The 13,958-nt window shown below is 51.1% G+C and overlaps 1 protein-coding gene across 3 annotated transcripts in view; it reads left to right on the top strand.

Moving 5' to 3' along the window:
- Window positions 1-13,958, top strand: part of WSCD2 (WSC domain containing 2) — a 70,187-nt gene that overhangs the window by 35,086 nt on the left and 21,143 nt on the right. For all 3 annotated transcript variants that reach the window (XM_081113669.1, XM_081113670.1, XM_081113671.1), the window contains exon 2: window positions 12,371-13,267. In XM_081113669.1, coding sequence (XP_080969795.1) covers window positions 12,880-13,267 — 388 coding nt within the window. In that variant the 5' untranslated portion in view covers window positions 12,371-12,879. The remainder of the gene's footprint in view (window positions 1-12,370; window positions 13,268-13,958) is intronic.

The raw sequence follows: 13,958 nt of genomic DNA, 5'->3' as shown, positions 1-13,958 counted from the left end.
GTAAATGTCTGTTGAGTGACGAGATAAAAACAAGCTGCCTCCCAGGCTGGGTTTGAGGGAAGGACACTGGGCTCCTGTGGATCAGCATGGAGGTCTTTTGAGGTGAGGAAGGAGAACTTTTGTCCAGAGATGATGCGTTTGTGAAGTTTGTGCAGGATAAACTCTCCCCATGATAGGTCCCCTGGTTCAGGCCAGGCTTGGCAGGTGGCTGGCACTCAGTGAACGGGTTATTGAATGAATGAATGAATGAATGAATGAACAATGTGGAGGGCAGTAAGTAGGGGCCAGAAGAAACTTTGTAGTTTTTGTTTGTGTTTTATAAAAGAGAAACTGAGACACAGAGAGGGTAATCCACTTGCCCAGGCCACACAGTGATAGACAGAGCTGGAAATGTGGGGCGGGAAGAGGGAAGTGAAAGACCAGGCTAGAGGCTCCATAGGTTGCTTTGCAAGGGGCCAGCGGATTCAAACCCATGAACCTTAGTGGTCATTTCGTGCACCCCTTCATTGTACTGGCCTTGCTGATGAGTCCCCCCCCCTTCTCCACCATCTGAGCGTCCCAATTGCTGTGACCCCCACCCAGTGCCCTGGGCAGGGAGGGGCCTGTGCAGACTGAGAGGTGCTTCCCTGCCCCCGGCACCTGAGCTGGAGCCTCCCGCCCCCACCCAGCTCCTGTCTCCCTCTCCCTCCTGGATAAGAAGACAGACTTCCTCCCTCCCACCCGGCGAGGTTTATTCCTGGGGCTGTGTGGGTGGATGTGTGTTTGTGGAGTGGGGGCAGGGGTTCCTCCAAATTTAAAGACACCGTGACAGCAAGGACTTATTAATGTTGGGGCTGGTGAGGCCTCCTTTGAGAAGAGTCACAAGTTATTTGAGAGAGAAGGTGCCACCTCTAGTTCTAACTTCTGCCTGGTCCCCTCCAACCCCCCTCCACTCCACCACCCCACCTGGCTCTGTGGCTGTCAGCCCCTCTGGCTGGGTAATAATAGTAAGGCATGCCCACTGCTGCCTGATGCCTGTGGCAGACCTTGAGAAGTGGCAGCTTTGTGCCCATTTTACAGGTCGGGAAAGTCGAGGGGACATGCCCTCCTGAGATCTTGAGTCATGAAGTGACAGTGCTGAACCAGGACTCGGATGGCTCCAGCACATTCCAGAACCCACATGTCTTCGGCCAGGCCATGGCTGCTTGTGTCGACTCAAACATGAATTTAATAAGCGCCGTGATAGTGTTAGGCCCAGCGTGTGCCGGGCCCCATGCTGAGCATTTTATGTACATGATTCGTGCTACCCTAACCCTCTCCACATCCCGCGCAGAGGGCACCGTCATTCTCCCCCATGTTAGGGATGAGGAACCTGCGGCTCAGAGACCGTAAGTGGCTTTCTTACATTCTCTGTGTTAGTAAGTAGTGAAGCCAAGATTTCAACTCAAGTCTGTTTGACATCAGAACTCATGCTCTCTGGCCCTGGGCATCGTCCTGTGCGTGGAAAGGTCGCCAGTTCTATCCCTGGTCAGGGCACATGCTCAGGTCTCAGGTTTGGTCCCAGTCAGGGTGTGTACCAGAGGCAACTGATCAATGTTTCTCTCTCACATCTGTCTGCCTGTCTCTCTCTCTCTCTCTCTCTCTCAAATGGATTTTTAAAAAACATTTTTTAAAGACCTCATGCTTTCTGCATCTCTCTTTAAACCACAGGTGTGGTGGAAAAGGGAAATACAGATTAAAAAATCACTCCTAACCCCACCCCAAAAGAGGTGACAGCTAGTATACCTTGGTGTGTTTCTACCCCGCTGTTTCTCCCCGCTGAAGGGAGATTCGTGCTTCTGACCACTCACCCTTGGGGTTCTGTGATTGCCGAGCAACTTAGAGATGACTTGAGATATATAATTCACGGGCGCATCGTTTACCTTGGTCCCTGGAAGGCAGCGAGGCGTGGCTGTATCCCAGGGAGAGTTTCAACCTGGACACAGGAGGTGATGGCGCCTGAGGAGCTTAGGACAGAACTTCAGAATCAGAGAACTCGCCACCGTGGAACCTGACCTGCGTCTCAGCCTAGGGTGCTAGAAGTTGGGGCCCCAGCGTGGAGCCTGACAGTAGAATCTTATGATAGAGCCCTGGGATTCAATCATAATTGAGCTCTGTAATATGAGACTCAGACTTTGTAAATCTGCAATCAGATGGGCCCACTCTTCAGTGTATCCACAAAGGCAAGGTCTAGAACAAAGTCTAGAGAACATTTTCATTGTCACAACTGGGGAGACGAAGCTGGCATCTAGACCAGGGGTGGGCAAACTTTTTGACTCGAGGGCCACAATGGGTTCTTAAACTGGACCGGAGGGCCGGAACAAAAGCATGGATGGAGTGTTTGTGTGAACTAATATAAATTCAAAGTAAACATCACTACATAAAAGGGTACGGTCTTTTTTTTTTTTTTTAGTTTTATTCATTTCAAACGGGCCGGATCCAGCCCACAGGCCGTAGTTTGCCCACAGCTGATCTAGTGGGTAGAAGCCAGGGATGCTGTGTAACATCTTACGATGCACAGGACGCCCCCACTCATGATTCTCTCTCATCATTGATGTTTCTATCTCTCTCCCCTTCTCTCTTCCTCTCTGAAATCAATAAAAATATATTTTTGAAAAATATATATAAAACTGTCAGTGGTGCTGAGGTTGAGATCCTGGCCTAGACTTTTGAGGACATGTACTGAGTTAATCTGTGGACAATCCCAGGCAATAAGAAACCACATTTGGTGAGAACGAACACTGCAGCCTGACTACCTGCAGCACTAACTGTGTGTGTGTGTGTGTGTGTGTGTGTGTGTGTGTGTGTGTGTGTGTGACCACCTTCGCGATGGTGCCGAGATGGTGAAGCACTGATCAGATTCTGGCAGTGTTTGCTGTCATGGGAGGGACACCTCTGTAGGAGGTCAGCAGGACCCCTGGGGCCCCTAAAGGACATGGAAGATACTACAGGGGTTTGGGGACCCCTGTGCCTTCTAGAAGGGGTTCAGTTCCCTCCTTCCCAGCTGAGTGCTGAAGGGTCTCCCTGGGAAATTCCCCCTGGTCGTGGGGGACCTCGAATCACCCCACTCACCCTGCAAAGGTCAGAGGCTAGTGCTGCAGCAGGAGGCGATGCCAGGGCAGGTGGCTCACGACAGGGATTTGTGGCCTTTCTTTAGGGGTCCCTCTTGGGGGGGGAAGTGATCTGGGCTCAGGGAAGGGCTGCCAGCCACCTAACGGGGAAGGCCAGCGGATTGGCTGACCTGTGGCTCGGGCCTCCTTCATCAAACCCTGGGACAAGGGACACTGTCACTTCACCCGTTTATGCCTCCTCGTGCCCCCTGTCCCTTCCAGCAAATCAGGCTCTTCAGGCCCCCCCACCCCCCAGCCCAGAATTTGGATGGTTCATTGACACCTTCTCCCAAGGGTTCCTGCCTTTTCAAGTATATAATTGCCCTTTCATTTTTAAAAACAGACTTTCCTTTTTAGAGCAGTTTTAGGTTCACAGGAAAAGTGAGCAGAAAGTACAGAGATTTCCCATAGACCCCCTGCCCCCAACCGCAGGCAGACTCCCCCACTATCAACACCCGCCCCCCATCAGAGGGTCCACTTATTATAGTGGATGAACCTACACTGACACATCATTATCACCCAAAGTCCAGACTTTACATCAGCGTTCACCCTTGGTCTTGTACATTCTGTGAGTTTGGACAAATGTATGTGATGATATGTATCCACCAGCATAGTTTCACACAGTTGTTTCACTGCCCTAAAATCCCCCTGTGTGTCCCCACTTGTCCCTCTCTCCCCCCAACCCCTGGCAACTACTGATCTTTTTACTGTCTCGCTAGTCTTGCCTTTTCCAGAATGTCATTCAGTAGGAATCATACCACACGCAGCCTTTTCCGATGGGCTTCTTTCACGTAGCAGTATGCATTTCGGGCTCCTCCGTGTCTTCTGGTGGCGTGATAGCTCATTTCTTTTCATGACGAGTAATATTTCCATGGCTGCCCACGGTTTATTTATCCACTCACCTACTAAAGGACATCTCGTTGCTTCCTGGTTTGGGCGATTATGAATAAAGCTGCTCTAGACATCTGCACACAGGTTTTCGTGTGGACATAAACGTTCGACTGTCTGAAGTAAATACCGAGGAGAGTGGATGTTGTCATGGTAAGAGGATGTTTAGTTTTGAATGGCTGCCCTTTTATGTAGCTAACTCGTATGGAGTCCTTGCTGTATACCCAGCACTGTGGGAAGAAAGGTACCCAGGTTTCGGGTTCTGTGCTCCTGTGACCCTGGAAGGCTCTCCACGAGCCAGGAACCACAAGGCTTCCTCGGCGTCTCTGGCTGGGTCTGTCCTCTGCCCCTTTGCTTTCTACGTCTTCTCTTTGCAGAGTAACGTTTGCTCTTCCTTTGAACTCGTGCTGAGAGCTCCTCAGGCTGCAGGTCCTTAGTCCAGGTGACCTGCAGAGATCGAATGTCTCAAGTCTCAACTCCACATTCCGGAAGGCAAGAATCGGTTGACTAGTTTCATAGCTGAGTCCACCTGTGGTCCACCAGCAATGCCAATGGGCAGGGTTGTGTGGCACAAAGATGGCCACTGGGACCTACCCCGCTGCACAGGGAGTGGGGGCCACTCACTACAGAGACCTTCCCCCCTAAATGTATCTTCCGCACGTACCTTGGGTGGTCTCTAATCATCACAATTCATGACTCTTACCTTTTCTTGAGATGAAGTCTGGGCAAGTGGTAGTGTCATGAGAAAGAAGGAGATAGTTTGTTGGCCGGAGTTGGGGCAGAGAATGGCTGTCGATTGAGAAACTCTTAGGTCAGGCTTAGCAGAGTGAAGGCTCTGTAGCCAGACTGCCTGGGTTTGAACTCTGCTCTACCATTCCTGGCTGTGTGACCTTGCACTGGTGACCTAACCTCTCTGAACCTCAGTTTCCTCATCTGTAAAGTGGGGCTAACAAATGAGACATTTCCTATAGGATGGTTGTAAGGATTAATTAAATAAGTTAATTTCTAGGACAGTGCCTGACACAGTGTAGGTGCTCAGTAAATACTAGCACATATAGTATCACTGTGTTAATGTATTTTAAAGATGTGAGCTCATTTAAGCTCCCTACCTCCCTCCTGAGGCAGAGTGGATTGGCCTGTTTTGCAGCTGAGGAAACTGAATCTCAGAGAGGCCACCTGCGGAAGATCTCACAGCCACCCTGTGGCCGAGGCAGGTTCAGATCAGGTCTAACATTGGATCTGCCACTTCCTGTGTTTCTTCCTGGCGGTCACACCCACTCTCTCTGGCCCAGCCTGGTTCCCCACAGCAAGTGACAGTGGCCATAAAGTTTGAGCAAGAGGCACTGGAGTCATTACCCAGGGAAACAAAATTTTAATATTTATTTCTAATGGGCACCATATGCTCCCTCTGATTTTTTTATTTAATTACATCACGGCAGATGGCTGGGTGTTAAAGGCCATTTAGCTAATGGCACTTTGCCTTCTCATTTATTTTCCCGAGTTTTGGAAGGATGAACGGAAATGAATATAGACGGCGTGCTGTGAGTGCCAGGTAGTGGCGGGTAAGTCCTCGACCGAGGAACTCAGAGGAGGCAGTGTGGGGGGGTCTTGGGGACTCTTCCTAGGAGGTGCATGGAGCTGCATGAGGATGCTCAAGGGTGCACATCCTGAGATTAGGAGCCTGTGTGTGCGCACACACACACACACACACACACACACACGTGGAATATCTCGGACATGGCAATCCCACTGTTTTGACCCTAGAAGTAAGTCTGTCTGTACAGAAATGCCCTTTGCAGCTTTGCAAAGACTGGCCCCAAACTGGCAAAACACAACAGGGCATCCATACACCATGTCAAGGTGCCAAATTCTTCCCAGGGTTACTTGGGTTAATAAAATTCTGGATTCCTTACGAGTATGAGGGAAAGCCACAGGATGGACATTCATAATGGTATTTCTCAGACTATTTGATCACTTCTTCCACTTGCCAAGTGGCTGGTCCAGGAGCTAGAAGGAGGAGAGGGACTTTGATTAAAGGAGTTGGGGGGGGAGGCGGTCCATCTACCTGGAGAAGTGTCTGAGGGACAGCGTTCCACGTCTACAAGCTCAGGAAGGTCCTTCCCTTGCGGCTGGGATTCAGCTGAGGGATGTTACTGAGAGATGCAGTGGGTACGGGAGGGCCGGCTGTCCTGGTGGTCCACTGGGTGTGTGCCATTGCATCATGACATTGAGGCTTAGACAGTTCTGCCCTCAAATCCATGCTCCACTTCTGGCAGGCTATGTGCTTGAGCAAGTTACATAATCTCCATGAGCCTTAGATTCCTCATCTGTAAAATGGGTATAAGCGTGCCTACATCTCATCATTGCTGAGACGTCCTGTGTTGCTTCTCAGGAATCAGGACAAAAGGAGGTGAATCATAGCATACTTGTTTATAAGGGAGGGACACTGGAAACATTTTACCTATCTAATGATAAGGAAAAGGTTGAACAAATCTTGGTATATTCCAAGTAATTGGTATCATTGATAAGTCATTTATTTAGGAGGCAAAGAGCGTGTGGCTCCTTCCCTTCCCTGAGTGGGGAAGAAACCCATAAGGCGTGTGCTGTCAAGTCAGCTACCACAGAGAGTGATCGAGGCTGAGCCCCTCTGGGGAGCCTCAGGATAAACACAGCTTCAGAGTTAGTTCAGCAGAGACCTGGGGAATGTGTACCCCAACACCTATCAGTCACTGACTGAGGCTGCCTTTGCATGGCATTTGGAAGTTACCTCTATGGGCGGGCCACATCCAGCATCTGTACCAATCTACCAGCTGGCCAAAATGAAGAGGACTGATAGCATTAAGTGTTGACATGGATTTGGGCAACAGGAATGCTCACACGCTACTGAAAGTTGTTGTCACTACAGCTACTTTGCAAAACAAGTCGGCACTTCTCAGGATAGTCATGAAATGCTCACAGTAGGACCTAGCAATTGCACTCTTAGGCAGTTGCATTCTTAGTTTCCTGCAGCTAGTGAGGAGATTCCATTCTGCCCAAGCCATATGAGCTGAGACTTGATGGTGGAGAACCTCCGTGAAGGAAAATGGGGTAATTACACCAGGAAAAGGGGCAAAAAACCACACATATGCCCAACAAATTATTATAATGAAAGGTAACACTTAGGTGCCACTTGCATATATTAACTCGTTTCGTCCTCACACCAACCCTATGAGATAAGTACTATTATTTCCCCATTCTATGGATGGGGAAACTGAAGACACCGAGAGATGACTAGCTACCTCAATGGGGGTTCTCGTGAGCCATTAAATGGCTCAGTGGGAATAAAATGCTCAGCACAGTGCCTGGCACATAGTAAATGCTCAACAAATACCAGCGATTTCTGATATTTTTATCATTAGACCAAGACTAAAATTTCACCTCTGCCTGGGGCTCCCAGTATCTTGGACATCCCCAGCTGCCTTTCCTACCTAGACCTGTGAAGAAATCACAAAACCGCTCTCTCAGGACCTATCTTGGCCCAGCTTGGATGGCCAGGGGGTCAGCTGGTCCCCGATCCTGTGCCGTTAAGTAGAGTCCAGGGGGCTGTGGAGAGAGGGCTGGACTGCTGCCCAGCCTCACGGGCTTCCAGCCAGATCCGCCTGCCCCGGAATCTGGAAGGAGCAGCACTGTGGCCCTTTCAGGGGAGGGAGGGTGAGGCCGGCCGCACCTTCTGTGTTCCCTTCCCGCAGGGCAGCTCTGCCCGCCAGTCATTTTCTTGGCAGCTTAACCCCAGAGGTTCACTGTGGGCTAAAAATAGGCTGTGTTTAGACATTCGGAGCTCCGCCTGGAAACACGGGCTGCAGTAACCAAATGCCACCATTCCCGCCGAGGGGGGCCCTGGGCCACGGCCCTGTAGAAACTCCCGCTAGCCCTGAGAGGGGAGCAGGGTAGGCGTCATCTGCCACGCTCGACAGACGGGGAAACTGAGGCTCAGAGGGGTCTCACGTAAAACGAAGAGGCATGAAGCGATGGTTGCCAGGTCTCAGCAAGCACGCACTCCATCCAGCCTTAGGGAGCCTCTCATTGAATCCTCCCCAAACCCCAGGAGGGAGAGTCTATGGCAGCCTTGGGCAAACTACGGCCCTCGGGCCAGATCCGGCCAGTTAGAAATGAATAAAACTAAAAAAAAAAAAGAAAAAGACCGTACCCTTTTATGTAATGATGTTTACTTTGAATTTACATTAGTTCACACAAACACTCCATCCATGCTTTTGTTCTGGACCTCTGGTCCAGTTTAAGAACCCATTGTGGCCCTCGAGTCAAAAAGTTTGCCCACCCCTGGTCTATGGTCAAACCCCGCTTAATGGAGAGAAAGCTGCAGCTCAGAGGTGATGACGCCTGCCCTGGCCTCATAGCTGCGCTGACCAGGGAGGATGCTAATGCGGTCGCGGTTTCCCACGTGGAATGAACAAGTGGAGACTGCGAGGCGGAGGGGCTTGTTGAAGGCCAACCGAGCCCCCACCCAAGGCTGTGGATGCGCAACCTGTGGATCAGGGAGGACCTTCACACCTGCTCACAGGCTGCCAGGAGAGACAAGGTTGTAAGAATGTGTTTGTAAAACCTTTAAATAGTGTCCGGCATATAGTAGACGCTCAACAAGTGGCAGCTAGCTTCATTTCCCCATGATCTTTGGGGTAGAATTTCTGTCAGAGAGAGAGAGAGAGAGAGAGGTGCTTGTGTGGGGAGGAAATGATGGATGGATATGAGAGGCAGAGAAGACTTTGGGGTTCCCTTGGATAGGTGAGACTGCGGCTCAGCAGGGACCCTGAACCCCTGGCCCAGCCAGAGCTGAGTAATGCAGGATGTCACCTCCACAGAGCCTGAATGGACAGTGCTCCGAGGCGGTCACCAGGTGCTCTGACACCTGGCGTGGAGCCGTGGGTGTAGCTCAAGCCCTGGTGGGGAGGCTGGTCCCTGATTCTTTGCATTCATCTCCCCCACTGGTGTTTCCTGGGGACCCACCGCACCACATGCTGGGGCTGACACAGTGAGAGGTCAGACATGGTCCTACCCCGTGGAGCTCAGATCCAGTTTGCTCTCCCTCCCGACTCGCCCCTGCCTCCCAGCACTGGCAGGGTGGTATGGGAGGCTCAGTCAGCACCCCCTTCCCAGGAGGAGCCCCCTCCTCAGTCCCTTCCTGGGAGGCCTGTTCACTCCCCACCCCACCAAGGCCTCCGTCTGTTCCCTGACAGTTCCCAATGAGCTCATCATCCTCTTAAAACCCACTTGGCACCCACTTAGAGAAAAGATGTGCTGAAATAGAAAAGAATAAGAAGGGAACAACAGTAAAGGAGTAGGCCCAGAAATACCCTCAGAGAGAGAAAAGGCCATGGAGAACACAGCAGCCCAAATCTTTGCGACAGCTGCTTGGCAAATGGCTTCAGGGGCTGCTCACGTGTGCCCATGAGCGGGGTGGGGGCGGGGCCCTTTTCTTGAGCACCTACTATGTGCCAGACACTCTACCTGCAATTTTTTAAAAATATATTTTTATTGATTTCTGTGAGGAGGGGAGAGGGAGAGAGAGATAGAAACATCAATGATGAGAGAGAATCATTGATCGGCTGCCTCCTGCATGCCTCTTACTGAGGATTGAGCCTACAACCTGGGCATGTGCCCTTGACTGGAATAGAACCCGGGACCCTTCAGTCCGCAGGCCGATGCTCTGTCCACTGAGCCAAACCAGCTAGGACCTCTTCCTGCAATTTTTAATTCAATCCTCCCAGCAGTGTATCTGTGTGATGTCAAGATTCTTATGTTTACTTCACAGATGAGGCACCTCAGTGGGTGCAAAGAGGTGTCTTGCCCCCATGGGAGAGGCAGGATTTGAACCCGGGTCGGCCTGCCTCCAGAGTCCATGCTTTTGCCTGAAAGCCTCTGGAGGGTTGGCAACCCCTGTCCATCCCATGAGGGCTGCTGGCCTTTTCTCATCCTGGCCCAGCTGCAAAAACATCTGGCATGTTCTTGCACATGGAACACCAGGAGGCACCATCCACTGCCAGGAAGCTTCCAAGTGACAGTGTGATCACAAAACTCCCGTGATCCCCACATGCGATGTTAGAGCCCAGCCCAGGCTCCTGAGCTTGGCGTCCCAGGCTCCTCACGGTCCGGCCCCTGCCCACTGCTTACCTGCGTTCCCACCATGCCCGAAGCTTCTTCCCCCCCAGACCCCCCCCCCTTCATCTGTGCAGTTCCTCCTCCCTGGGGTGTCCTTCTTGAGAGACCTGCCAGCTCAAAGACCCTTATTTTTCAAACCCTAACTTTTCTGGGCTCTCACATTCCAAGGACTCCTCACCCCCTGGTCCTCAAACCCCCTAACATTGTAAAGCCAAATCTGAGTGCCTATGTACAAGCATTCTTTTCTGTGTGTATGTCTGTAATTTTCATCAGGCTCTCAAAGGGATACAAGACCAGTCTAGACAAAGGTTAGGAATACAGCCTGTGAAATCCACTGGCCCTGGGTTCACACCCCAGCTGCGGCTTACTAACTGTGTGGCCCTGGACAAGTTACTTAACCTCTCTGAGCCTCATTTCTCTCCTCTGTAAAATCAATACAGATCTCCCTCATAGAATTGTTATGAGGATGAAATCAGAGTATTATGTGTTTAGAGCAATGTCTGGCACACAGTAAGTGCTCAACAAACATGAGTTATTCATATTAATTGCTGTTCTATATCTTATACTTACATCTACTACAGGATTTATCACTGTCTATCTGTACAGTGATTTAGTGTAGTGATTATTTAAATTGCTGTTTCTCAGGGGAGGTTCTGAATTATCTGAAAGCAGAGACTCTGAATTATTTATTTCTGCATCCCAAGCACACACAAGATAGGCAAGAAACACGTGTTTTTAAATGAATGGAAGAATGGGTCGCTGAGTAGATAGGTGGAGAGTTAGATAGATGAAGTGCTGTTACAGTTCAGATGGGTGGATGGATGGATGAATGGTGGGTGGATGGAGGTGTAGGTAGATTGATGGTTGGATTAAGGAATGGATGATGGATGGGTGGATAGATTGTGACTTGATGGATGGATGGGTATGTGGACTGATGGATGGATTAAAGGATGATGGAGCGATGGATGGATCTATGGGTGAACAGATAGTTTGACCCCACCAGGGCATGGATTGGGGGCTGTTTTGTTCAGTGATCAGAATAATAACTGGTGCGTAGTAGGTGCTCAGTACTTAGTTCCTGGGTGAATGGAAAGGTATATGGGGGATTGGCTGTCTCTACCTTGAACCACAGTTAATTAAATTCCCGTGCTACTGTCTGGATTAGGAGGGGCTGTTACCATTCAGATGGCCCAGTGGCTGACAGTTGAATCCATGCTTTGACCAAGATTGTGATGAGGCCCCCTGCTGGTGTTAATATGAAACAACACCAGCCAAACTGAGTTTTCTTTTCTCTTTTCTAATGTACGTACTATTTTTCTCCTGGTGATGATCCTGAAGGTTTACTCTTAAAGCAGTGGTTCTGAAACCTTTGTGCTCATCACCATCACCTGAGGGCACCTCGTTACACCTTAGGTTTTCCCTTCTCCTGGTTGGAGAAGTCAGGCATCTTTAACCAGGCTTCTAGGTGACTCTGAATCCGATGCTTCTCAGACCACACTCTGAGGGACCCTGTCCAAAGGGTGAGCCCCTGCTGGTCAGTGGGAGGCAGTGCAGATGGCTGCTGCTTCAGGGACCCTCTCCAAATTCCCAAATGAAGTCCAGACCATGTGGGGAAAGGACACGGTCAGAAAGGCAGTGGATAAGAGCTGTGGTTTTACATTTGGACGATCCTGAGTTCAAATCCCAATGCCACCACTCACCAAGTCTGTGGCCTCAGTTTCCTCAGATGTAAAATGGGGAAATAGTGACCTCCCATAGGACCATGGGGAAGATTAAATGAGATAATACACAGAGGGCGTGGCACAAAGCAGGGTAAATCTTAGTGAATGAATATGTTGCTAAATAAACCTTTTTCCCCCTTTTCTTCATTGTATAAAGGAGAGGGACCATGGACTTGACCTCTCCCACTAGAATGTGAGCCTTTCTCATTCACAGCTTTATCTCCAGCACCCAGGACAGTGTCTGCTACATATCGTAGCTGCTCACTAAACTTTTATTTTTTTCAAAAATGGCTCTGGCTGGTGGGGCTCAGTTGGTTGAGCGTCATCCCATGCACTGAAAGGTTGCTGTTCCCTGGTCGGGGTGCACACAGGAGGCAACCGATCCAGAGGCAACCGATCGATGAGTGAAATGTTCGAGAGCCTTCAAGCTCCGGCCTCTGTGTGGAAGCTTCTCATGCCAGTGTCTGTGCTGCGTTGCAGGTGGCAGCCCTGAGCCCTGATGCTTGACTGGATGGAAGCCCGCCAGCTTCTGTTTCCACGAGTGGACACACAGAGTGTGGTCCCCAGCTGGGAAAGAAGCCGGAAACGGCCTCGGTGAAACAATCCAGCCCCAACCGGCCTGAGCAGCTGAGAAAGGCGAGGAGGGCGCTGTGGCTGCTGCTGACCCGCGAATCCTCCTCCACTTGCTCTTCTCAAAGCTCTTTGGGGCTCTCTGAGGCCAAGAACAAGATGTAGGAAAATGGGACCAACTCCTGGGTGTCCTGAGCCTCAAAACTCCTCTTGTGGCCCAAAGACCTTGGGTGTGCTGGTCAGCCACGTGCTAGACGCCCTCCAGCTCTGATCCTGGCAGTTGCCTTCCAGAAGGAAGAAGACTGAAGGCTCCCAGGGGTTCCAACCCTAAGGGGAGCTGGGGAAAGGAAGCCCCCTCCATCCCTGCCCTGTGGCCCCTCCAGCCAAGCCCCGGCCAGCCAGTCCGGAATGATCCCGCTATGGCCAAGCTCTGGTTCAAGTTCCAGCGGTACTTCCGCCGAAAACCTGTGCGTTTCTTTACCTTCCTGGTGCTCTACCTGACGGCCGGAAGCCTCGTCTTCCTTCATGCTGGCTTTGTGGGCCAGCCGGCCGTCTCCCAGAACCAGGCCAGCCCTGCCGCCAGGGCCCCGGCCGAGGGCGCCGAGCTGCCCTTCCTCGGAGACTGGCATCTGGGCAGAGGCTTCAGGGACGCGGGGGAAACCTTGAGCCTCGCCCACAGATACGGACACGGACCCTGGTTCAAGGGCAAAGATGGGAATGAGAGAGCCAAGCTGGGCGACTATGGAGGTGGAGCCTGGAGCCGAGCCCTCAAGGGGAGGGCTGTCCGGGAGAAGGAGGAGGAGCGAGGTAAGAGGGGCGAGCACCTGGGCATGGAGGGGGCTGAAATGCTGGGGGAGGGGGCACTTCAACATATGGATTTTAGGGGGGGACACAACACCTCTGTTTCTATTCCCACTTTTCAGGCAGGAGAACAGTGTCTCTGGGAGCATAAGTAATAAATAGCACAAGGCCACTGCTGTGGCAGGATCTGAACCCAGAGCCGGTTGACCTCAAAAACGTTCTTTTCGTATGCACGGTCCCCTGTTTGTGAATCTACCCACAGACAGTGAATAAAAGGGATACAAATTAGTCACGGTTAGCTCCCCTTTTAACAAATCACCTTTATTGAAGAGAGCAACATTTCTTGGAGAAGAAGATTAACTGAAGCAAAAGACAAAAGGAAAGGAAAGGAAAAAACACCACGGGGAGGGCATTTTCCCATGCTCAGCCCTTGCTGGTCTCTGGGCTTGAGACAAATAGCCCAGCTGGGGTGACTTTGCCATCTCAGCGATATGTGCACAGCAGTGGAGATGAGCTGATAGATGGTGTGGCCTCAGCCATTCATCCACCCTCAAGTGGCCTGTGATGTGGACTGTCTTAGACCCCTGGCCTCCCCTTCTTGTCTGAGGGATTCTGCCGCCTGGGCAAGATTTGAAGGCGGGGCTCTGGGGAAAGGGCTGAAGTGGTTGGAGGCACCCACACGTATCTGGAGGCTAGG

This window comes from Myotis nattereri, assembly GCF_964212035.1.
Source record: "Myotis nattereri genome assembly, chromosome: 19".
Classification (NCBI taxonomy): Eukaryota; Metazoa; Chordata; class Mammalia; order Chiroptera; family Vespertilionidae; genus Myotis; species Myotis nattereri.
Note: the sequence above shows the minus strand (reverse complement) of the source record. Positions and strands in the feature narration are given on the sequence as shown.